Source organism: Lineus longissimus, chromosome 4 (assembly GCF_910592395.1).
Source record: "Lineus longissimus chromosome 4, tnLinLong1.2, whole genome shotgun sequence".
NCBI classification, from domain to species: Eukaryota; Metazoa; Nemertea; class Pilidiophora; order Heteronemertea; family Lineidae; genus Lineus; species Lineus longissimus.
The window spans coordinates 16,682,837-16,709,404 of record NC_088311.1 but is presented as its reverse complement, the minus strand read 5'-3'; the positions used below and the strand labels follow the sequence as shown (position 1 = coordinate 16,709,404).

Genomic DNA, 26,568 nt, shown 5'->3' with positions numbered 1-26,568 from the left:
AAAGAGTTAAAAACCATACCAGAAGTTAAAGATTTGGGCAGGGGTTACCATTATAGGTTCAGAGTAGCTGCTACATGTAGCTCTCATATTCGACCACAGTTGCAGTTGGCAGTGAAAGGGTTACTGTACTCTTGGCATTTTTCTCCTAAAATATGCTTTATATCGGTGGTGGAAAAGCTCAGAAGTGATAAATCCCTTGACATAAAGGGACTGAGCGTTTACTTGTTTTCGACAGGAGTTAATCTATGTGTGGAATGGCTTTTCAATTATTGGCAAAAAGATGCATCTGCTCGAGCCGATGATGGCTAGCATTGAAAAAACTATTCAAGAGGTGCTCCAGAATAAAGGTCAGTGCTTTACGTTAGTGCATGATGGTATGCTTGGTCAAGCAGCACAATCTTTTTATTGTTATCACAAACTAAGGCATTTTGCAGTCTCCTCCTTCAAAACAAGTATTTTGGATGTGATGTCCGCTAGAGCACCCCACAAATGAGTAATTGTTGTCGCTGCAACGTGTGACAATTGTTGCTGCAATTAGCAAAAAACATGGCTGCAGTGCAGGTAAAATGGGTTGTCATAAGGTTTGATATTGACCAAATGGTTGCAGCAGTCACCGATTCTTGTTGCTGGCACCTGCAATGACAACTGCAACTGGGAGGCTTTTGTCTCTAGTGCAATCATGATCGCAGGTCATAGCGACAAAAGTTGCTTGTTTGCGAGGTGCTTAAAGGCTTTCATTCTTGCATAACAGAATGTTTGTTTTTAGCTGGAAGCAAGAATGAAGAATAAAGAATTGAAATACAAATTATGATATCAAAGCAGGCGGAGGCTGCAATTTTGCTTCATATGTACCAACTTTTCATCTGATGCTCTCCGAAGAAGTTATTTTGAAAGGAAAAATATTCCATCAAAAAGCATGTATTCTAAAAGAATTCTCACTGATGAAAAATTGGTATATATTTTGTGACACCCTGTATATATGTGCCCATGTTCTTAGCACCAGATAATGCTTTCGGTGTTCTTCTTGCCACTCCAGGAACTCTTATTCGTTCGCAACAATTTTACAATAATCGGAAAGAGGGCGTCCCTTGTCCACAAAATATTGGGAATAATTGAGACGGAAATGGAAAAGATTAAAAGTTGTAAAGGTACCTGGTAGCTATCTGTGTGTGCCGTCTTTGTTGTCCATTTCTGTTTTCTTAATCTTATTTTTCCTTATCCGTGTCCTTTGTTGATTGAACTAAATAAATTTAGTTTGAGGAATTCGTGCAGAACTGGAGGTGTATTCGTTGCCTCAATAATCACCACCTGTACAATGTAGACTAAGACAAGGCGGAAGCTTAGGTTTTTGGCGAAATTACAGCTCCCCCTGAGTGGTGTTTGGTGAGACAATCAGTACCTTGAGATTCCAGTTAATATTCTAAAACACCAAAAACTGATATCCTGAAATGACATTTTGATTGCCGAGATTTTTTGCACCCACCCATTCGGTTATGACTGCCTAACCATAACTGCTGCCGCCAAAATGAGGCAACCAAGGTGTTTTAGAATTAAGAATCTCCTGCACCGAACAAATTTGCTCGTGAAATTCATTTTAGAAGTATAATTATAATTAAACATAGTCCTGCCTGTGCTTTCTATAGTGCTTCATTGATGTGATCCATGTTTGAACAGAGATGTACTTGTGGAGGCTATCAAAAATCATATTATTAATCAAACGTGTAATGTATTTCCTCTAATTTCTTTCATGTGTTCTGGAATGTGATGGCATGGCACATCTGAATGAGCACATCCTTTTCTATTCAAATTTTGTTTGCTTTCATGATTAGTTATCTGCATATCTGTAAACCAAGACCAAATACAGGCCAATTATGTTTCCATGATAGAATCTATGATGGGCCCATGGTAGAATCTATGATGGGCCCATGGTAGAATCTATGATGGACCCATGGTGGAATCTATGATGGGCCCATGATAGAATCTATGATGGGCCCATGGTAGAATCTATGATGGGCCCATGGAAGAATCTATGATGGGCCCATGGTAGAATCTATGATGGGCCCATGTTAGAATCTATGATGGGCCCATGGAAGAATCTATGATGGGCCCATGGTGGAATCTATGATGGGCCCATGGTGGAATCTATGATGGGCCCATGGAAGAATCTATGATGGGCCCATGGTAGAATCTATGATGGGCCCATGTTAGAATCTATGATGGGCCCATGGAAGAATCTATGATGGGCCCATGGTGGAATCTATGATGGGCCCATGGTGGAATCTATGATGGGCCCATGGTAGAATCTATGATGGGCCCATTGAAGAATCTATGATGGGCCCATGGAAGAATCTATGATGGGCCCATGGTAGAATCTATGATGGTCCATGGTGGAATCTATGATGGGCCCATGGTGGAATCTATGATGGGCCCATGGTGGAATCTATGATGGGCCCACGTTTGTCACAAACCACATTTTGCATCAGCTCTACCATCATACATTCTATAATGCTATCATATAATGGATGTCCCACGATAGATTCTTCTAAGATACATCAGTGCTCTAGTTCAAACAATTTTGCAGCTACTGCTAGTACGAGAACTATGTATCGTTTTTGAGCTGTACGGTCTGAGTAGGAACCGACAGTGATCCGAGGACTGTATCATATTGTATGCGTACCATGCAATGAATTTTTGCGATATGGTCCAAGAGAAACCAGCACACGACCCGGAAAAATCATAGTACTGTCCGATAAAATATATAGTACGAGCCAATAGAAATCGAAGTACGATTCGGGCTTGTTGTATCAGAAGACAATACGATACGACATGAATGAAGCGATCTCTACATGAAGCCTAAGTACGACACGATACTAACTAAGTAGTTCTGGTACTAGCTGTATTGCAATATTTATGATCATGTTATCCATCCAAATACCTCGCATGGGATTGGTTTTTTGCGCACTTCAACTGACAGTTCGACCTGTTTTTGGCTCTTCATGAAAACACAAAGAAGTCGAATAACTGCAAATACCTTGGTTGGGTGGTCCCGATTATTGATGGCTTATTGGGGAACTTTCTTTTCGATTGTACAGTGCCATCACCTCAATTCAACAAAGCTGCCAGCAGGTTTCTTGGATTTTATCATCTGGAACTTGTTCTAGCTCGAGCATTGCTGCAGTTATCGCAAAGAAATTTTATCGTGTTATCCATCCCAATACCTCCATTGGCATTGCCTTCAGGCAAAGTTTCATTGATAGTTTGGCCTGTAGGTGGCACTTTTTGAAAACGTGAAGAAGTTGAAAAACTGCAAATGCCTCGGTTCAATGGTCCTATTCTGTTGCTCATTGTCAGTTGGGATAATTAGCAGACGGTTTGTTATGATTTTCAGCACTGCCATTATTCACAATAGCCATTATGGTTGATACTCTGGATTCAGTGATACTGACCATAACTAAACAACAGGTTACCCTATTGATTCATGTCTCAGTGGGATAGTGATGTGGGTTGAGGGAGGTGCCGTGTAGAGGGATTGGGTGCACACGGGCTAGGATCCCAGTGCATATTCAACCCCATCCCAGCCAGGGACCAGCCATCCCACAAAATTCGGTCATTTCCTGTCAGGATTCCTGATCACAATTTGTGTCGGGTGGTCTCTCCATTGACCACTGTAACAGATATTGGTCTTGGCCATTTCTTGTCATCTCTCCAAAAACTAATGTGCATGATATCATGGAATCCTTAGACATGCTTCACATGGTCAGTGAATTCTATTGGATTTTTGCATTTTGGCCAGGACTGGTGTTTATGTTGCATTTTGTCTTGACCCTTTGGTACTACTAACACATACTACCTCATTCTAAATAAGACTACAAACCTTGCTAAAACTCCCACTGTATATTGGCTCCTGCAGTCTTCAAGCTTTTCCAAGATGAAGAATCTTACGTGACCCATCACAGCAAAACCAGGCGCTGGTTGCTCTGAGCTTGGCAGGTTGAGACGGAATGGTTGTTCATTTCACTGTTGTCTGCCTTTTGTGAAATATGAGTAAATCAATTTCTTCCATTGTCCCTTGGAGTCATTTAGGCTCATCTTCTGTGCAACGCACCTGGTTTTACTATGACAGGTCACGTATGCTGCTCCAATCTGCCCAATCCGAATGAGTAGGGGGCCTCGGTATTTCATTTCATTTTACTGTTTATTTTGTTTTCATGACAGCTAACATTGGGCAGGTTTTTCTTTCATACATGTATCATCTATAGATGATAAAACTATTAAGCCTATTTACAAGGGGCTTGTTTGATCTGGATTGAAACCGGCTCAGATTAAAAAAGCACCGTTTAAATAGGGTTTAACAAGCCCAAACTGAAGCCCAAACTGACCTTATATTTTGAATGTGTTGTAGAAGGTAATCCCATGAACAAATTGATAACAAAAACCTTTAGTTGCAATTTGTTCTAGGTTGTCCTAAATTCAGTGCAGATTGGACCATTAACTGAACTGAGACTTTTCACAACTGCAGTCTGATAATGGCGTGGGTTCAGGTCTGGTAAGGCGGGTTCAAGTTGTCATTTATGTGAACTTGCCAGGCTGGTTTGCACTTTTGTTATTCATTTCATATTTCACGTTGATGTTATGGCCACAGCAAGAGTGCAAATTAGTATCAGGGGGCTTGGGGGGGGGGTTGGTCTGGTGAAGAGACGAGCCTTCTTTTAGAGATTACGGATGAGTACCAAATCTAAAGTCATTAAAGAACCCTATATAGGACTAAACACTGCAACAAAATGTTTTAAGGTGGTAGCCAAGAGACTGGTTAAGCTGGGTTATGCCAGCAGGTCATACAGTGTCAAAACAAAGTCGAAATATACCTCTAAAGAAGTCGGGTGCTGGCAGGTGAGCTAGTGTTTGCTGATCTTTGAGATATATTAGAAGGTCGACAAAATTCTTAAGAATCAGCCAACGCCGCCATCACCCTCGACACAAATCAACTGGCCTCATCTGAATCGAAGCTGGTCACCCCGTCTAAAAGGGACTTCACTCATTTTGTACTAGCCTTGTCTGAACCAACCCGTGGTGGGTTTAGGCTGATTACGATGAACACATCAACAACAAATCACTCCATAGTGCACTCTTGATTTTAGATTCGTACGAGTTCTTTGAAGACGACTACTGCCTGTGCCTGATCCTGAAGGGGGTCTGCCTGCGTCACCTGGGACGGAGCTTTCAGGCGGAGATGTGCTTCAGGGAGATTGCTGACAAGTAAGTGAAAATTTTTGTAGTTTTGTTCGAAGACTTGGATTTTATAAAAGTCACTGGAGGGAAAGTCCCCTTGAGATGGTTCTATTGTAAAGACTTTATTCTAAAATGTCTAAGGTCATGTACTTGTCTCTCTAATAAAATGCAAAGTTCATGCAGCACCTTGCTTTTCATATTCTGTGTTGATGGCTACAATAGGAATTCTTTAGCAGAACTGTAGCCAGCCCATGTCAAAGTTGCCTTGATGCTAATTCAAATATCTCTTGTTGCAGTGAGAAAAAGTTGAAACAAGACCCGTACCTCTCACCGTATGCCCAAGCCGAACTTGCCTTCATGATGCTAGATGATGAGCAATATGACAATGCAAAGAAACTGCTCGACCATGTCAAGTAAGTCTTGTTTTGAAACTGCACTGCTATATGCACTTTCCGTGAATACGAACGCAGACGGAAGATCAACTTGAGTACTCTGAATATTGCTTTATAATAAAGAGATTTGTCCATGTATTTTTCATTTCTCACACAAGTAACTTGTCCTGGTCTTCTGGTACAGACATGGTCCTCAAAAAACCACTTTGTTATGTATGAAAATCGTACTGTATGAAGATCTCTTTGTACGACCAAGCATTTTAAAAACCTCTTCTCTATCTGACAATTGTTCACTTCTTCCATTTCTAGGACCGGGTACAAAGGATATTCGCTGGAATCACGACTACACTTTCGTATCCATTCCGCTCACCTCAAGATAAAGGCTTTGAAGAAAGGCGAGGGAAACACCGCAGACTTCAATGGCATGGAGACCACGTCACAGCCTGGCACCCCAGTGGAGGAGGCGCGTTCGTTGCCGAGCAGTATGCCGACCACCCCTACAGCCCAAACACCAGATTCCCCAGGTGCACATTCACTTTCAAGCAATTCGTCTTCTCCCTTCGTACACAAAGAAACATCTCTTTGATGATTGGATAAGTTTAGCTATCCGTCAAAAATTTTTTAGGAGAAAGCTATGACATATAATCACAGCTTTGCCAGATCAATTCCTGATAATCATTTCGTTACAGTATTTTATTCTGTTTGAATTATTGGCTGTTTTTGTCCGGAACGAACTTCAAAAGGAATGTATTGATGTATAATATTCAGACTAATATGAGATTATCAGACTCTACAAGGGTCTTGTTGAATATCCAAAAAGTGCGAAAGCGTCTGCAAACATTCAAAGTTGGTATAAAGATGATATTTTAAGTCAGTTACTTGATTACTGTCAATTATTTGTTTTCATTTAAAATCTATCCACCATTTAAAGAATGAATGCAAGGTTGCATGGGCATGCCTTGCCTGCCCTTTTTTGCTGTTTTTAACCAAACCTTGGATAATGCCTGTACCACTCCTTCTTCAATACCTCCCCTGTCGCATGGGCAAAGGTATCATTTTATGTTCGAGATTACATTGTCATGAATTTCATTACGCCCTCTATCTTTTTACAGGAATATCATAGAAACATAACAAACCCATGATATTTGCAGGTGAGATTATATCTGGTGAGGGGGCCTGCGCACCCATGATTTAGACACCTGGTGATCACAGGAATGTTTCAAGGATGCGGTCTTTGTTTGATAAAGTTCCAAAGTCATGTCTATACCTTGAGAAACTTGGCAAAACTCTGATTCTTCATCTGGCACATATATATCACAAATACTGTTTGTTCCACACTTACTCAATACGTTTTACTGCTCACGTTTAGAAAATTATAAGTTACTCTTAAAGGAAACCTGTAGGGGAACGCTTATAAAAATGGGGAGTTTTGAACGGCCCGATTAAAACCAAAGGCGGGAATAAGCTTCCATTGATGAAACTTAGCAGTTTCAAATTCCCCTCAGGTTGTTGATAATGTGAGCTGGGAATCTTGGTAACATTGCATAATGTTGCATAACATTACTGACTCCAGTCAATGAACTGCATAAGAGGTAATCACCAATATAGTTATTTTGACTACGTTTAGTTAGTCTAAATTAAGACTTGAGCCACGACTGGATCTCTTTAAGCACCCCATAAATAAGCAATTTTTGTCGCTGCGACTTTGTTTGTTGTGGTCATTACAGGTGCCTGCAATCAAAATATCAGATTGGTGACCTGCAAGTGACAGATTGCTCATTTAATGCTGTGACAATCAGCAGTCGCAGCGACATGCGAGTGAAAGATCACGTGTTTGCTGTGAAAAACAGTGTTCACAGCATCTGCATCTGGGCTTTCACTTTCACAATCAGTGGTCACTTCTAAAATCGCTACATCATGTTGCCAAGGCTGCGTTTTGCAGGGACATGTGGTTAAAGGGGGACTATAGGTATGAGCTAGGGGGGCAAATTGGTGGTCTTCAGGTGAATTATGCACAATTCGGGGACTTGTTTGTGTGTGGTTCAGTTATTGATATCTTCCTCGTACAAGCCTGAATAGTTTTGATGATCGGTGAGACAGGAGAGACCCATACTGGTGACTTTGTGTAACTTTATCTTGCCTACCTGGCTACTGCCTATAAGCTCCCTTTAATATAGCTTCTTTGTGGCGGACCGTCACTAATTTGCAGGAGAACCTGTCACAGGTGCAGTGTCATTGTGCTTTAATTCTGTGCAATTTGTGTGGTTTATGTTAATGTGACTTCTTCATTCTGATGCAAATGAAAAATAATGCTGATCAATAGATCAAAAAGTTTGAAATAACTAAAAGTAAGTCATTATAAAGCGCTTTATGATCTACAACATCCTCAAAGCGTGCGACATTTATACCTGCAATTTCTGCCTTAAAATGATCAGTCTCTGTCACCGCTCTCTGATAAAGCTTACTTGTTTGCTGTGATATTGTTCTCCAGCCTGATGTCCCCTGCCATCCCTGCACATTCTGTTGCACTTTACCAAGCCTATATCCATGCACAGTTCGAAAGCCTGGTTTTGGGATATACAGGGTGTCCATGAAAAAAGTATACCCAACTTTAAATCCAGATTACTGAATCCTGAGCAATATTCCTGAAATACAAAGGTTGTATGAGAAAGCCTCGTCTGTCCTCTATCCAATGGTACCTGGATCATTATGTAACTGCCATGGATGACTGAGCAATCATGACCATAATTAAAGGTGGTAACATCAGCACTGTGCCAATTTAGCATTAAACTCAAGTGGGGGATTACAATGTAATATGTAGCAAGAATATAAGTAATAGACATACATTTGTAAATTGTAAATCTCTCCTCTTACGGAAGGAAATCATTTTTGTGGAAGAGGATTTTGCCTTGTCCGCTTGTGGTTAGCATCAATATCCCTTGGTGCTGGCGGTGTAGTCTCATGCAAGGGATGGGTTCCATTCTCGTCGGAGGCGGAATGCTTGCAAACTGAACCTAAAATTCCTGTGGTGAGAAGACTAAATATTAACATTGTATAACCAATGACACTAGAATACGTAGATTAAACATCTTCATCTGGCATTTGTCTGGCTTCAGTAAATTATCTAAGAATGCTATGGGAGTAAAGGAAAGGTGCTGTCCCTTGTCTTTGTATTGTTGTCTATGTTAGGGGCAGCGGTAGCGCAGTGGAAGAGAGTCGGCCTCATGATCAGGAGGTCGTAGGTTCGACTCCCGACCTAAGTCACGACTTGGTTCCCCTACTGGTCGAGTACAGGTGAGCGCCTTCTGGTTGCTTGTTGAAACCCCGGATTGATTTCTGTGGAGACCGGAGTAATAATATGGTATCCTAAAAGCACTCTGAGCAGGGAAATCTGGAAAGCACTATAAAAGAACCTCAACATTATTATTATTATTTCATTGGTGTAACACTGAAGAGCCTGGACTGGAACTACAGTCCAAGTCACAAATGACATCTGTCCCACTTCGCATTAGTGACGCATGAGGTACGCGTGAGTTGCACGCCAAAGACACACCAGTGAAGCGCTTATCTCTCTATTTTTCATGTATATTGTGCTCTGGGTAGCGCGTCAATGATGCACCATTGACGCGATTTACAGGATGTCAATTGTGATTAGGACTGTAGGTATCCAGAATTTAGGTTCAGGTTGACTTTTGTGTTGCTAAATGGGCTTAATCATAACAGTGTTAAGTCTGTTTTTCCCATCATATTCCCATTGTGTTGATACATTTCTGTGTTGAGGACTATCTCTGACCATATGTTCTGTAAACCTTGAAATCTTTTTGTGGATTTTTTTCGTGTTTACAGATGATCAGTTACTAATAAATCGCAAAATGTATGTCCGCAAAAAAGAAAATCTAACCAAAATTACTGTTTTAAAGGGACATTATAGGCGGCAGCTAGGCAGGCAAGATAAAGTTACACAAAGTTGCCAGTAGGGGTCTCTCACATCTCACAGTAAGGCGAAATGATTCACGCTTGTACATGGAAAATATTTAGTGCCGAGTCTGGGTACTCTGACATGACCCAGGGTCCTTACAGTGTACATATAAAGTCACCTGAAGATGGCCAAATTAGCCCCTCTGCTCCTGCCTATAGTCCCCCTTTAAGGGGTTGTCCAAATTGCTAAACTAAAGATAAGCTTTAATTGAAAGTTCTCAAAACCGCAAAACAAAATGTCTGTCAATATTTCTGAGTTTAGAGTATATTATTGGGGCTTTATGTAGTTTTAGGTTTTAGCGACTGCAGGTTGGTGCAATGAATAAAGAAAATGTGATGTTTTTTTGTGGCACTCCGTATAAGGCATAATAAGTTGTTCATTTAGATGCACTGTTATTAGAATGTTGATAGGGGTTTTTGTACATGAATAATGTGACGACCAGCATAAGAGACCTATTTATTTCATGAAGATCTATAGTCTATATTGTTGAGATGGGAATAGAGTTGAGATGTTTCACATGCACAGCTTCCAAATGTAGCACTTGACTGATTTGTATTTCCTGCACGTGAATGACGTATCACGAAATATCTCAGTCGTGTGTCACTGTCATGTTTGAAGTAAGCTTACATGATACGTGAATATTTAATATTGTTTCAGTTTTGCTGATAACCTGGTCAATCTGAATCCATTATCTATGATGATGGCGTACAATTGTTCGACACTGATGGAGCCCCAATAATTCAGAGAGATGGGATGACCTTTTTGACCAAAAACTTTACAATGTTGACCAAACACATGTACATGTATGTGAACACGCATACATACTCTAAAACCTCGAATACAAGGTCTGCGGCTCAGCCCCCATTTATTACAATAGTTTTGAATGCGGATGGGTTAGTAAGTCTGGTATTATTCTTTTATCAATGGCATGGGCCAATGCAGTCGCATGTGGTATAATCTTGCTCTGATCTTGGCTGACATTGACAGTGAAACGAAATCAACATCACCAGTTATAGTAGCCCCATTTCTTCTAATAAAAGAGACCCAGCCTATTACTTAAGATTGACAGTCAAGATCAGCGTCATTGGCTGACAGAACAATGCGAACACTTGACAATCCCTCCACCATTGTAATTAATGGGGGCGGAGCCTCAGACCTCGTATTGGAGGTTTTAGAGTATATATCTATCATTGTCTATTGTGTTTGTATGATATTTGTAGTCACTGATTTAACACTCTTTTTTTTTACAAAAGCTATTAGATTGTTTAGGTAAACTCTTTTACTCTTGTTGATTTTAAATACTATTTTTATGCAATTTCCAAGTTCTTGCCTTCTCTCATTGTGTCTTAGAGATTGTAAGAAGTTGTTCATATAAGGTTTATTTACGCAGACTGTCAGGAAATTTTCAATTATAGTTTGGTTCAAGGTGTTCAGAAATGTTGCATGTCACTCTCATTTTCACAATTGCTCTCGGATTTTCGTCAAACCTACCTCAAATTGATTGTTGCATCATGTCCAAGAGTTTTAATCCATTCAAAAGTTCATTCCGGCCACAACCGCTGCAGAAAATGATGAGTTGGTGCAGGATATGAGCCCTGATGCTTTAAAATGCAGGTGTCAATCACCATGTGTCATGATGACACTATTTGCAGCAGAAACAGAGCATCTAGAGCTTGTGTTACATCAATTATCATGACATTTCTTCAATAGAGTGGTTGCACGTGACGTCATCACCAGCCATGTTGGAGGAACAGATAAAAGAAAGCAAGTCCAAGAGACCATGACAGCATTTTAACAAGTCAGGTCAGGCATGACAAATCATTGTTCTGCCCTCCAACATGGCTGTCTGTGAAAACACTATAGTGGTACTTCCACTACAGGAAACTCCGGTGTGTGTCTGAGTTTATTCTGATTCCACTACAGGATCTCCGGGTTAAATAGGGCTGGAGCTACTGCTAATAACACCGGGTTTATTATACCCGGCGATTATCGGTGGGTTTCACACCCAGTTCCGGATCGGCACCGGAGTTTTCTGTAGTGGAATACCAATGACACTGGATATAAAAGTTGTATAGATTCGGCGATAGGTGGCACGCCAATTGCTTAATACAAGTGCGCCCGGTGCATGCTGGAAAAATAGTGCCCAATATTTCGATATCGCCATCTGTCGCCGAGCTTTATATTAACCTGACATGCAAGCTTGTGGTGGAACAAGAACCAAGAAATATCCGGGTTTATTTATATCCGGAGAGCCTCCGGATCTATTAACACCGGGTTTAAAACCTGTAGCGGAAGTAAGACTTATGGGGCGAAACCCCTGTGCAAATTTTGGGTAGTAAAACTTCGAATGCTGGAACATCAGGCCTTTTACTAGAGTGGTTGTGGTCGGAATGAACTTCTTAATGCTATGATGTGATAATCAATTTGAAGAGGGTTTGATGAAATTCCGAGAGCAATTGTGAAAATGGGAGTGATGTGCAACATTTCTGAACATCTTGAACCAAACTATAAGACTGTTGTTGCAACAACTGCCATTTTAATGCTTTGGACGGTGACAAAAATGATCTCTTCTGCCTGTTTCTGTTTAAGTTCAGCTATTATTTCAGAAAGTGACTCTATTTCTTGCTGTACACTAGTGTGATGACATTCAGCTAATTCAGAGTTAAATGTAATATCATCATAATCACCTGATAATGCACTGTTTTCATTGGGCTATTAGGGTGGTGCAGAGGGCTGTGTTAGCTTGGGTTATGGCAGGCAGTGTTTAACCTGGTCTTTGATTTGAATGGGTCAAACCTGGCTGAAAATTTGGTGGTTCACTTTTCATATAGACGTGTTAAAATATGAAAATATAAACCTTAGACGGGCTATCTAATTATCTCTGTCAACATTAAAAGCTCTCGTGCTCAATTGTGCACATTAGTGCAAGACCAGGGAGGAGATTGTCAACAATGTCAAACGTAAACATATGCCAAATCGTCTTGGGAAAATGTGATTCCCAGAACTTGCTTGACACTGGAAGGGTTAACAATAATTCTTATGAAAGATGAAAGAGTGCCCTCATCTATGATATACAGTAGAACCTCTCTATTAGGGACACCCTCGGGACTGACAAGTGCTGTCCTTAATAGAGAGGTGTCCTGATAAGAGAGGTCAAATTGAATGGAAACAACCAATTTGGAACCAAAACTAGTGTCCTTAATAGAGAGGTGTCTGCTAAGGGAGGTTTCGCTGTATCTATGAAGCTAAATTAGAATTTCACAATTAGAAACAAATTATTTGAATAACCTGAGAGAATTTGAATTTGTGTACTTGTCCGGTGTATTGTCTGCAAACTGTGAAGAACATGTATATCTTAAAAGATTTCTAAATATTCTTATTAGTTCCGCTAACACAACATGACAGAAGCAACGTCACATGAAATGACACAACACTGAAATTAAGGAATCCAGATTGATCTAGATACTTCTTTGACATAAAAAAAAGGGCCTTCAGTAATGAAATCTGCATCCGCACAATCACACTATTGTAATTTGGTGACCGGGTTGGTTGGGATTGGCTGCGTTTAAACGACACACAACTGAATCGCATCCAGATCAAACTCAAGCAATTCGGTGGGTTCAAAAAAAAATTCAAATTCAAGCTACATGTAGATACAGACTGGATTAATTTTTGTTATGCGGACATTTTTTATCGGATGTGGATGCGATAATGAACTAATGTTGCTTTATTTCTTGTTGAGGGAAGGCACTTTGAAGGTGTGGTATAATGCCTAAAAAATACTGTCGTGATACATGTATGTTGATTGGTATATATTTTTATCATGTAAAAAGTAATATCTATAATGTATAAAGCTTGTATGATGTAAAGGCAGTTATTTATGGTGCATTCTGACTTTGCTTTGTTTTCACGGTTGTACCTTATTGTCTCAAAATTTATTAATTTTCATGCCAAATATTCAATTTGGCTCGTAGCTGCACTGTGCAGTGACGAGCTGCACTGTGTAGTGCCGCAATGTGGTTTTCTGATGAAGTGTTAATTTCTGCTTTAACCAATCGGAGTAAGCTGTGTGTGTCCTCCTGATGTGATTTTCTTATTGGTGTGCTTCTTGCTGTGTGACTTTGTGAGCTCTTCGACGTTTTCAGGATGCAAGGAATTTTAGACTCATCGTTTTATAAAGCTAATAAAAGGCATCTGTGTAGAAGATTGAGTTTATACATTCCTGACAAAAATAAGAGGTTTAGTCCTACTCCAAGTCTCACTAGGATAGAAATGGTTGATTCGCACTTTGTCAGGTGTGTAGACTTAAGGAATGAATTCCTCTGTTAGAGTGAATTGCCTGATGGCGGGGTCAAAAGACATGATCTCAAGTTGCCACATTTGAAGTCAGTGACGCCGAAATCATGTTTGAGTGGTCAAAGGAGCTTGAACTTATATATATTTGTGACGCAGGAAAGTGAGTGCGTTGTCATATGTGTGAAGTTGCACGACCTATGCTGTACTATTACAAGGAATATTATCTATCAGTTTGGTCGTAGGTAGGAGTTTCATGCATTCCTGAAAATGTTTATGAGTCGGTGTATTTCAAGTTTTAACTACCTCAGTGTCATATCCTATGAAAGAGCTTTCCTCTTCTGGAAATTGTGTGTGTTGAATTGGTCTGTTTCTTTTCCAGGGGCAGGGTAAGCTGGATTCCTGTCCACTTTTATAGTAAAAAACTAACTGTTGCAGTTAGACATGAAAATAAAAGAACGTGCGTCATGAAATTGTAAACAAAAATCTTCAAGGAATTTTACCACTATTAGTTCAGTTCTTGTTATTCTACAGTAAATTCTACCTAACCACCCAGTGAAGTTGATGACGCTTTCAAACATGTTCAAGATCTTTTTTTCATTAATAGGCCTACAAAATTTCTCCTGTAACCTTGGAAATTTTTTAGCCTTATATTTGGCAGTATAATGATGCCAAGTATTGAAAGGAATGAAATAGCATATGGTAATCCCAGCAGTAAAGTAGTGTATGCAGTTGATACATTTTAGCTTACAACACACGAAAACCAAATATTATTGGAATCCATCTTGCCCTGCGGTCTCCTGACTTTCTACATTCATTTGGCAATAGCATAACTGGTGAGAGCAATAAGCCAGGGGGTGACCGGTAGTATGCCCGTCTGGGTTGAACCTCGCACCTCCGAACTGAAGTGTATGCCAGCAATACTTGATTTGTTTTCATCTGATATGATTTGTGGTTTAGCGTCAGGCTTTGTATTGTGTGGCTGTTTCTTCTCTTCGATTACTATAGTTGGCCACGGGCACGTGAAAATGAGTTCAAAGCCCCCCCCCCCTGAATTCGACTGACAAAGACTCTCCTGACAACACAGTATTCTTGTATGTGTTTTGTCAGCAAGGGTTTTTTGTCAGTCAATGGGGGGGGGGGGGATGGGGGGCTATTGAGTTCATATTTTCACATGCCTGTGGTCATTTTAGACATCTTAAAGGGACAATACAGGCAGCAGCTAGGCAGGCAAGATAAAAGTTACACAAAGTCCCCCATAGGGGTCTCTCACATTTCACAGTATGTCGAAATGATTGACACTTGTACGAGGAATATATTTAGTGCTGAATCTAACATGACCCAGGGCCCTTACTATGTATATTATTATTAGTCACCTGAAAATGGTCAAATTAGCCCCTCTGCTCCTGCCTATAGTCCCCCTTTTATATATATTGTTAACTGTTAATTTTTCACTATATTACTTTTGAACTTCACGTCAAAAAAGATAGCATGAATCGGCAGACTTCCAAGTCATAAAAACCATTAGGTCTACTTAACTTGCCCAATATTGTGAAGGAAAAAAATACACAAAATACATTTACAGTTTACAACCAAAGAAGTTTTAACAACCTCTGTGGAACTGTAATTGGCAGGGTAATGCTATATATGTAGTTGAGTGAATGCCTACTTTTTCATCATTGCTCAACGCTAGTCACATCTGCTTTAAAGGGGTATGCCGTTCGTCATTACTGGTGGTCCAGTTGAATAGAAATCCACTGATACACAATGCCGTAGTGCAGTTATTGTAAATACAAATTTGTTTAAACTTGGTATTCATAGTATTTGTATATCAGTCTACACAACGGCAATGTTGAAATTTATATTTAGTAGGTATTTTCACAATAGGACATTTTCAAATTCAATTAGAAATTCAAAAATTTTAACGAACGACGTAGGCCTTTAAACTTGTAATGGAAAGGTCAATGGTAACTGCTACATGTCCAAGGAGTTTATTTCAAGTGTGTGGCTATGTCAGATGGTTTTAGTTCATATATGTGGCTTTACACATAAGAAGATAATACAAAGCCATTTAAAAACTCATAATTTGGTTAATGTATGGTCGTCGCGCTACATGTAGGGTCAACTTCTTTATATTGTTGGCTTGCGTATAACATTGAGCGAGTTTCAGGGTGCCATCTGTTTGTACATCCCCTTTAAAAACTGTTTTTTTCCAACGAATTCTCTGTGGGTCATCACTTCAAGAAATAAAGGTATTATCATCAATTTGCACTTTACCTGTATCATTTTACCTATTTTCCCGAAAGTTTTTGACATTTTCCAATTTCGGTGCATATTGGTATTACTTAGTAGAAAAACACATTATGTGTTATTTTTAGCCCTATGTGGCCTGGCACAGGAAAGGTTTTCCCTGCGCCCATTAGTGCACCTGAGGTGGACCAATGCGCCACCCCTCTATCATGATACAATGTTATTTGCATTCCTTGGTAATCGATTGTTTTCACCGTAATCTCATGGTGAAAATCTAGCCTCCGCGCAGTGCGTCCACATGGTCCAGTCAAAATTGAAATTGAAATAGTGTGATAATTCAATCAGTTTTGGATTTTTTTAATTTTTGGGCAGTTCAGTGATGCGAAGTACTCCTTGAAATGACTGATGGGCAGCCAACATTTTGGTTACTATGGCCCTTATAATAATGCCATTCATCCTTTAAGTGAATACCTGCCTTAGTGACTAGTTTGAAAATGTACCCATCTGTACAAATATGTGTTTGTATATATTTCTGTATAGTCTTGTGTCAGAACATCAGATTTTTTTACAGCCTTTCCACTCCAAACATAATATGTATGTATACAATGTATATTGAAAGTGTTGTCTGACATCATCCTTATAAATAGAAACCAGAGATCTGCATTCCTTGTCTGTAGCTGGTGACCTCTTTTAGACAATGTTAAATTTTTGAGACAGATCTGATTTGTCCTTTTACAGGCTATATTGATTGGGCACATAATCAGTATATAAAAACATCTGGGTTGTATGGCCATTGGCTGGGGTTTTAATAGTTACCTGTGTTGGGTAAAAAATAAGGATGGTCTATGTCTGTTCTAAATAATGTTTTAATGATGCACATGTGCAATGGTATGTTTCGACATCCACTTGTATATCACTTTGTACAGTAGAATATCTCTATTAAAGGGAATCTCTATATTAAAGACATCCACTTGTATATCACTTTGTACAGTAGAATATCGCTATTAAAGGGTTATGATGTTTGTTTTGCATGTATTTACTGTTGGTCCAACTATACCTAGTTCCTTTTTTTAAGGCCAAGCGACGCCAATAGTCAATCGTATTGAATGCCACATGCATGTATGCTCAAGCGTTAGCCGTATTCACTTGGTGCGGGTATCAATTTTCCCAATCGCTGCATGTTAATTTAGCGTATGTGTACTCGATTACTCATATGAGAATACTACAAGGAAAATATAGCAATTGGTAAATCGCAAATCTACCAAAAGCCATAATTTTTTTCTGCTGCCAGCACAGCAGTGGTATGTGTCATTTTTATGGAAACGACCATAATGGTAAACAAACGTTGTAATCCTTTAAGAACATACACCCTTAGAACTGATGAGTGCTCTCTTTGATAGAGAGGTGTCCTTGTCTGTTAGGGAGGCTCTGCTGTAGATCTGAGTGTGTAATTCATACATGTATGTGTTCTTGTGGTCATATTACTGCTCCAAAACATCAATATTTTACCACGGGTGAAAAAAAGTCACATGGGTGATTTGCATGTTCTGTTACTCTAAAAGTTGAGACTGTACAAAAAAAGTTTGGAAAATTGCTCAATATATTATGTTATCATAGTTATTAGCATATATATAATCAAGGTGTAGAATAAAGGGATCAAAAGTCTCCAGTCTCAGCACTAATAGATTAATAAGCTTTTTGCTAAATTGTCACAAGTCTCTGAACCATAATTCTTTACTCTGACACTTGTATGTTGGGATGCTGTACAACCTTTTCCAGTCTTTTGTTCTCTTCATCAAATACTGTAAACTGCGAAATTTTCATGCCTTCTGATTTTGCTATTTTCTTTCTTCAAATTCAAGACAAATTAAAATTTTCATGATTTATATTTTGCTGGATCAGCAAAATTTCCTCTGGTTTTTCCAATCAAAAACAAAAAGTTTTATTTTTATTTTTCACAATTTGGTATTTTTCATAATCTGCAAAAGTGAATCCCCGTGAAAATTTGTCAGCCTACAGTGAGAGATGAATCCTGCTTTTATTTTGGCTAATATCACACGTAACAGTTTGGTGCACTTTGGCCACTTGCTTTTTAAAATTATCACTATGCACGAAATGACTTTTCACACACAGTATTGGTACACTTATAAAGCTATACATGTATATATCTTTCAGCCATAAGAAAGTATGAGTAAGGGGAGGTATTCTCATAATGTTTTAATAATGAAAATGATTTCAGGCTACAAGGTCAATATTGGAGGAAATCAGTTCTCCTCATGCCAATATCCCTCAAATCGGGTCATCCCTATGTTCCCCAGTACCTATGTTACCCTGTACCAATCTTCCCCCAAGAGGTACCTATGTTCACCCATATAGTTTTTATGGTACAGTGTATGTAGCAATTTAAAGCAAAGGCGTGTGCACCTTAATGAATAATGCTGAGTAAAAATGTCTTTTAATACAAAAAAAATACTGAAACTCTGCTTTTTGGGGGATTTCTGGGAATTGCAATTTCTTGGAATTCAGTGACTTCATTCTGTGAGGTCCAGGAATTTGTGGAAACAAACCGTATCACAAAAAACACACTTTTCTTTGCGGACATAGGTACTGGGAACATAGGTACCTGGGGAACATAGGTACCGGGGAACATAGATATGCTCCCCCTGAAATCATGATTGTGTATATTTCACTGAAAAGAACCCAATTTGGAATTAAATATATTATGAAGTGGAACCAAGTGGTGTCCTTATTGATAATGTAGAATGAAGATTAATAGGTAGTAAAGCTGTAAAAAGAAGCACATAATCTGTGTATGTTCACAGTTTAACTTATTCTGTCCACTACATTCTTTTGTTGAAATAAAAGGATTAATGATGTGATTATTGTCTACTTTTATATGTACGTATTGCCTTGGTAGCACTGAATGTAGATGTCATCGCGAATGAGTTGGGTGTGTACTCCGTTTGCATCGAATGGATGCTGATGTCTATGTTAGACTCTGTCGGGAGAATGGGAGCAGGTGTGGGCTACTGTAGAACAAAAAAATTCACGAGACTATCAATCTGGATGAATTGTCCTTGGAGACAGACTGTCCTGAAGAGTCTTTGGGGACAGACTGTCCTTGTTGATGAATATTGCCCAAGAAGACAGACTTTCATGAATTGTTCTTGGGACAGACTATCCTTGTGGATGTATTTTCCAAGGAGAAAGATTGTCCTGACTTTTCCTTGGGGAGAGACTATCCTTGTGGATGAAATGTGTCCCAGCAGATAGACTATCCTGAATTGTTCTGGGGACAGACTGTCAAGAACAGTCTTAGGGGACAGACTGTCCAGAACAGTCTCAGGGGATAGACTGTCCTTGTGGATGAATATTGCCCAATAAGACTTTCATGAATTGTCCTTGGGGACACTATCCTTGTGGATGAATTTTCCAAGGAGACAGATTGTTCTTACTTCTCTTGGGAACAGACTAACCTTGTGGATGAGGTAGACTGTCCTGAATTGTCCTTGGGGACAGACTAGCCTTGTGGATAAAATGTCCTAGGAGGCAGAATGTCCTGAATTGTCCTTTGAGACAGACTGTTATGAATAGTCTTTGGGGACAGACTGTCCTTGTGGATGAATATTGCCCAAGAAGACAGACTTTCATGAATAGTCCTTGGGGACGAGACTATCCTTGTGGATGTATTTTCCAAGGAGAAAGATTGTCCTGACTTTTCCTTGGGGAGAGACTATCCGTGTGGATGAAATGTGTCACAGCAGATAGACTATCCTGAATTGTCCTTGGGGACAGACTGTCTAGAATAGTCTTTGGGGGCAGCCTATCTTTGTGGATGAATATTGTCCAAGAAGACAGACTTTCATGAATTGTAATTGGGGACAGACTATTCTTTGTGGGTGAATTTTCCAAGGAGACAGATTGTCCTGACTTGTCATGGGGAAAACCTATCCTTGTGGATGAGATAGACTGTCCTGAATAGTCCTTGGGGACAAACTATCCTTGTGGATGTATTTTCCAAAGAGAAAGATTGTTCTGCATTGTCCTTGGGGAGAGACTATCCTTGTGGATGAAATGTGTCACAGGAGATAGACTATCCTGAATTGTCCCTGAGGACAGACTGTCCAGAATAGTCTTTGGGGATAGACTGTCCTTGTGGATGAATATTGATCAAGAAGACAGACTTTCATGAACTGTCCTTGGGGACACTATTCTTGTGGATGAATTTTCCAAGGAGAAAGATTGTCCTGACTTTTCCTTGGGGACAGGCTATCCTTGTGGATGAAATGTGTCACAGGAGATAGACTGTCCTGAATTGTCCTTGGGGACAGACTGTCCAGAATAGTCTTTGGGGGCAGCCTATCTTTGTGGATGAATATTGCCCAAGAAGACAGACTTTCATGAATTGTAACTGGGGACAGACTATTCTTTGTGGGTGAATTTTCCAAGGAGACAGATTGTCCTGACTTGTCATGGGGAAAGCCTATCCTTGTGGATGAGATAGACTGTCCTGAATAGTCCTTGGGGACAGACTATCCTTGTGGATGTATTTTCCAAAGAGAAAGATTGTTCTGCATTGTCCTTGGGGAGAGACTATCCTTGTGGATGAAATGTGTCACAGGAGATAGACTATCCTGAATTGTCCTTGGGGACAGACTGTCCTGAATAGTCTTTGGGGACAGACTGTCCTTGTGGATGAATATTGCCCAAGAAGACAGACTTTCATGAACTGTCCTTGGGGACACTATTCTTGTGGATGAATTTTCCAAGGAGAAAGATTGTCCTGACTTTTCCTTGAGGAGAGACTATCCTTGTGGATGAAATGTGTCACAGCAGATAGACTGTCCTGAATTGTCCTTGGGGACAGACTGTCCAGAATAGTCTTTGGGGACAGACTATCCTTGTGGATGAATATTTTCCAAGAAGACACACTTTCATGAATTGTAATTGGGACAGACTATTCTTTGTGGGTGAATTTTCCAAGGAGACAGATTGTCCTGACTTGTCATGGGGAAAACCTATCCTTGTGGATGAGATAGACTGTCCTGAATAGTCCTTGGGGACAAACTATCCTTGTGGATGTATTTTCCAAAGAGAAAGATTGTTCTGCATTGTCCTTTGGGAGAGACTATCCTTGTGGATGAAATGTGTCACAGGAGATAGACTATCAATTGTCCTTGGGGACAGACTGTCTAGAATAGTCTTTGGGGGCAGCCTATCTTTGTGGATGAATATTGCCCAAGAAGACAGACTTTCATGAACTGTCCTTGGGGACATCATCCTTGTGGATGACTTTACCAAGGACACAGATTGTCCTGACTTGTCCTTGGGGACAGACTATCCTTGTGGATGAGATAGATTGTCCTGACTTTTCCTTGGGGAGAGACTATCCTTGTGGATGAAATGTGTCACAGGAGATTGACTATCCTAAATTGTCCTTGGGGACAGACTGTCCTGAATAGTCTTTGGGGACTACTATCCTTGCGGATGAATATTGCCCAAGAAGACAGACTTTCATGAATTGTCCTTGGGGACAGACTATTCTTTGTGGGTGAATTTTCCAAGGAGACAGATTGTCCTGACTTGTCTTTGGGGACAGACTATCCTTGTGGATGAGATAGACAGTCCTGAATTGTCCTTGGGGACAGACTAGCCTTGTGGATAAATTTTCCAAGGAGACAGACTGTACCGAATTGTCCTTGGAGACGGACTGTTCTGAATTGTCCTTTGGGAGAAACTATCCTTGTGGATAAATTTTCCAAAGAAAAAGATTGTCCTAACTTTTCCTTGGGGAGAGACTATCCTTGTGGATGAAATGTGTCACAGGAGATAGACTATCCTGAATTGTCCTTGGAAACAGACTGTCCAGAATAGTCTTTGGGGACAGACTGTCCTTGTGGATGAATATTGCCCAAAAAGACAGACTTTCATGAATTGTCTTCGGGGACACTTTCCTTGTGGTTGAATTTTCCTAGGAGACAGATTGTCCCGACTTGTCCTTGGGGACAGACTATCCTTGTGGATGAGATAGACTGTCCTGAATTGTCCTTGGGGACAGACTAGCCTTGTGGATAAATTGTCCTATGAGACAAGACTGTACTGAATTGTCCTTGTAGACGGCCTATCCTTGTGGATGTATTTTCCAAAGAGAAAGATTGTCCTTGGGGAGAGACTATCTGTGTGGATAAATTGTCCTAGGAGACAGACCGTCCTTATTTGTCCTTGGGAACAAACTGTCATTCAGAAAGAATTGTCTTTGTGGATAAATTGTCCTTGGGACAGAACAGACTGTCAATGGAGAGGCTGAGATAAATGTCCTTAGGGACAGACTGTCAATGAGGATGAATTGTAAAAGGGGAGACCATTCTGCCCTCCCAAGAGACACTGCATGCACCCCATTCTGGACGCCAAAATTGGCCCCAAACTGGTGTAGTACTGCTGTGTTCTGTTATACCAAATTAAAGAGCAGTATCTGAAGTTACTGCAGTTTATTTTGGTTGACCTATACTTCCTCAAATAAGTAAGATTTTTGGCCACCAAGTTAAACTACAGTATCTGACAACCTGCAGTTTAATTTGGGAGGCCAGTATTCCTGGGGAGGAATTATCCTTTGGGATGAATTTTTTGAGGAAGATGAATTGACGTGATACAAATAATTTTTGGGAACGAATGGTTCATTGACAAATTGTCCTGTCACTAATAGATTGTACAACAAAAAATAACAGCCAGTGAATGACCTATTAAACCAACGGATATAGGACACTTTAGTCATGGGACACTTTAGTCCTAATCTGTGGCTTTCAAGAACCAACAATCCTTGCTGTATTTAACAATTTTATTGAAAAACACATGATATAAATCAGATAGATACAAATATTGCAAGTTATAATTACAAACTCTTCGAAAAATAATACACTCATATGCCACGTTGCAAAATGCACATTAGCTCCACGAGTTTGTTATTGCAAAACTTTTGAGACAATTAGCCTAATACCATTAGGCCCCATGTGCTGAGGCGGCTGCTGCCGGGGGCCTAATTCTAAATGATTTAATTTTTTTTTGTAATCCTAGACCAGAAGTTTGGAAAAGCAGGATCTTCGGCTAGGATTAAGTTTTAAAGTTTTAATGACGCCAAAAAATGTCTAACAGTTGGTTTTTCATACGAGTTGTCTGTGTCAGTCATAAATTACACAAATTTGATTGTTAGTATGGACAAGCAGATTTAATTCAATAAAATATTCCATGTTTGAAAAATCGACGACCAACTTCTGTTATATACGTTGTCCCTACGTATAAGCTCCCGCCAAGTGGCCAGTGTGTAACCACTATTGGCCAGTTCCGGGCCACTCTCTGTAATGTAATCAAGAGAGTGGTTGAGTCACTCTATGTTATCAAGAAAGTGGTTGAGTAACTCTATGAGACAATTTGTTTCTCAAAGCCATTTCCCTGAATTTTGCAACAAGTGATTTTACAACTAATGATAGACCTTATTAACTCTTTCCCTGCCACAGCTACTTTTAATTAATATCCCCAGTTTTCACTATTTTCACCAGATTTTCAATAATTTTTAGAAAAATACCAAGAAGACATATATCCTTGAAACCTGTTTTATTTTCTTTGTCTCAGCTTTCTCTTTCGCCTACATATCAGTTGTACTGCTTTTTTCCATGGTAGTCATTGAAACAATCACCATTGCAGAGGGGTACTTTGCATGTTTTATGCGGTTTTTCCCGCCATTTTCACTTGATGAAGTCACAAAATGCATGTGTAGAATGAGCAGACGATTGTCTGCAAGGAAGCCTCAACCAAACCATTTCCTGGTACAGTACCGAGATGACATCTGGTGTTATGACGGAGAACAAACCATTTCGTTCTGGAACGAGTTTGGCAGGAAATGGTTGGGAAGTTGCGAACGTTCTAGAAAGAGTTTGGCAGGGAAAGAGTTAAAATGAGTACCGGTATTGTGAAAGTTCTAAAACGTCGCACAAAAATGCCCGATACTTTTTAGTTCTGGAACCACTGCACCAAAGCAGCCAAGCTGAGGATGAGGGCGACACTGCCGGACATAAATGTAGCACTGTTACAGTAATCCGTCTGGCAGCATCCTGTGTAGGCTCGGATACCGAAGAAATCGGAGTCTGCAGCCACACACGAGGATTTGCAGCTTCGTTCAAAAGCCTCCAAGCCAAAGGCACCTCCTATGGTTTTCTGAAGAAGATGTAAGAGTGAAAAGAATCAATTTGATACAACAAATCTGCAATTCCAATCAAAATTTGCAGATCCAGATATGTACATGTATACGACTTTTCGTACAACTTATCTGTGTCATTTATGACATTTAAACATTCACTGGATACCTTACTCTATAGTGATTCCTTATTGTTTTCCAACGGAACTGAAAGAATTGTGGGAACATCTTCTTACTCTGAGGATTTCGTGAGTGGAAAGTCCCTAGCCTTTAAAAAAGTGCCATGAAGATTTAGAATGTTGCCAAGCCAAAGAAGTTGCCATGTTCTAATACCTACCACGCAATAACCGGTGCAAGTTTCTGTTGTGAAGTTTGTTCCAGCCACGAAGGGATCTTTGCAAGTGTTGCCATCTGATGACCCATTGCTTGACAGGCTAATCAATGCACCACCAACATTGGCACTGCTACACTTGTAGCAAGTTAAAGCCTGACTGAAACCTGCATAGGACAAAACGTAAATTAGTCATTGTCACAACCTCTTGAGGGAGAAGGGTCAAAATCATTACTGTGTGTCCTGCAAGGACTGACTGTGAACTAGTCACTTCAAAATTAAATTCAAGCTCCAAACTCAATTCACTTTTTGAAATAAATCACTTTCATGTCCACAAAAGGTCACAACAGTTCATCAGTCATTTTAGCTAAACGCTATCAAGAATTAGTAGACTGGATTTTATCAATTGTGACCCGTCAGCAAAACCAGGTGCATGTCGCACAGAAGATGAACTTAAATGAGACCAGGAGATAATGGAAGAAATTGATGTGCTCATATTTCACAAAAGGCAGACAATAGAGAAATGAACAAACAGTCCGTCTCAACCTGCCAAGCTCAGAGCGACATGCGCCTGGTTTTGCTGTGACAGGTCACAATTATAGATGCTCTTTAACTGTAATCAGAACACTGCTTAACTCACTGGCCAAAAATCAGCTAAATTCTTTTAGAATTCAGGAATCATCAGAGACAACCTTCCAACAAATTCACATTAACTTATCCCTGTATGGCTGACGGAAAACATGAGATGTCACCGTGGATTCTTAACAATTTTATTGTAACTGACACTATAGACCTATTTCAGTAAAATCGAAATTATATTTGGAACAAATGAAAATATTTTAGGTTGTGAAAACCAAATTGAAGTGCATTACCATTTGAGGTCATACACATGTAAGTCACCAACAGGGAACACAGAATAATGTAACCAACAATTAGGGATGCAAACCACTCTGGTTTTGTAGAAACAACATTGTAATCACTCAGGTCAAGAGGAAAAACCGAAATACATTTTTTCCTGAACCTTGTTAGTTTCCCTGAACGCAAATGAGATCATTATCACCATGGACAATGGGAGCGTCCATTGGGAAAGCAGACACCAATTTGCCAGGGTGGAACTGCTAACCTGATTTTGTATTGATTATTATCAACATGCGTGGATGAATTTATAGGGGCCTACTTGGTACATTAATAAACATTTCTTAAGGATAACATTTTGGGAAAAGATAATTTGACAATTGAAAGGATCATTGCAATATTAAACTTAAAGTAATAAAAATCTTTGATTAAATGGAGTTACTGGTATCAATCTGTTCATCAGACAGCCCTCTAAAAGCTAAAATGTAGCATTGTTCTACGAACAGTCTTAAAATTCCAACAAAAATGCCCTCAAAAGCAAAAGGTAAGAAACAGGAGCTTCACTGAGAGCAAGAACCTGGTAAGTATACAATGCTTAATGCAGAAGACTGTCGGTAGATGATGTCCTTAGCACCAGCCTAGTGTCACCCATGAAACATGGTAGGTGCAAACGAAACCTGTTTTTTTCCCAAAATTACCAAAATGTTGTTTACTGGGTTCTTGTCTTGACCCTTCAAATTCGACATCATCAAATGTTTGAAATGCAATGTGAGTTGTCAATCAAAACGTATTAAAAAGTTTCTCCACTGTAAAATTAAATTTAATCAATATGACTTACCAACAAAGCAGGCAAATAGCAGGATAATGGCACTTATTTTGGCAAACATGGTGACTATGATTTCAATAGTAGAAATTTCAAGTAGAACTTCTTCTGTGTGGATTTTCTTTTGGAATGATACAGAATAATCTTGTTGTGGATATTATCTTATCATAAGTCCTGTTGTGATTGGGTAAGAGCAAAATATGTATATTGCCCCCATGACGACCGGAA

General features: G+C 39.7%; 2 protein-coding genes across 2 annotated transcripts in view; one reads left to right on the top strand and one right to left on the bottom strand.

Annotated features, from left to right (window-relative positions):
* The window catches only part of LOC135486204 (tetratricopeptide repeat protein 39B-like), a 51,795-nt gene extending 32,778 nt beyond the window's left edge, over window positions 1–19,017 (top strand). Inside the window, exons 16-20 of the mRNA XM_064768857.1 lie at window positions 236–347; window positions 5,139–5,256; window positions 5,526–5,642; window positions 5,931–6,145; window positions 6,734–19,017. Coding sequence (XP_064624927.1) covers window positions 236–347; window positions 5,139–5,256; window positions 5,526–5,642; window positions 5,931–6,145; window positions 6,734–6,744 — 573 coding nt within the window. The 3' untranslated portion in view covers window positions 6,745–19,017. The remainder of the gene's footprint in view (window positions 1–235; window positions 348–5,138; window positions 5,257–5,525; window positions 5,643–5,930; window positions 6,146–6,733) is intronic.
* Window positions 19,018–22,973: 3,956 nt separating this feature from the next.
* Window positions 22,974–26,451, bottom strand: LOC135487109 (secreted Ly-6/uPAR-related protein 1-like). The gene is made up of 3 exons (XM_064770493.1): window positions 26,356–26,451; window positions 24,669–24,829; window positions 22,974–24,351 (listed from the first exon to the last, which is right to left on the bottom strand). The coding sequence occupies exons 1-3, from the start codon at window positions 26,402–26,404 to the stop codon at window positions 24,148–24,150; spliced, it is 414 nt and encodes a 137-aa protein (XP_064626563.1). The 5' UTR covers window positions 26,405–26,451; the 3' UTR covers window positions 22,974–24,147.
* Between the last annotated feature and the right edge of the window lie 117 nt (window positions 26,452–26,568).

What these genes read in the sequence shown, in the direction of transcription:
- LOC135487109 (XM_064770493.1), bottom strand. Translation starts at nt 26,404, where the DNA reads ATGTTTGCCAAAATAAGTGCCATTATCCTGCTATTTGCCTGCTTTGTT. An exon ending in GCTATTTGCCTGCTTTGTTG is followed by an intron (nt 24,830 to 26,355) that starts GTAAGTCATATT and finishes TGTCCTATGCAG; the next exon opens with GTTTCAGTCAGGCTTTAACT. An exon ending in CTTGCACCGGTTATTGCGTG is followed by an intron (nt 24,352 to 24,668) that starts GTAGGTATTAGA and finishes CATCTTCTTCAG; the next exon opens with AAAACCATAGGAGGTGCCTT.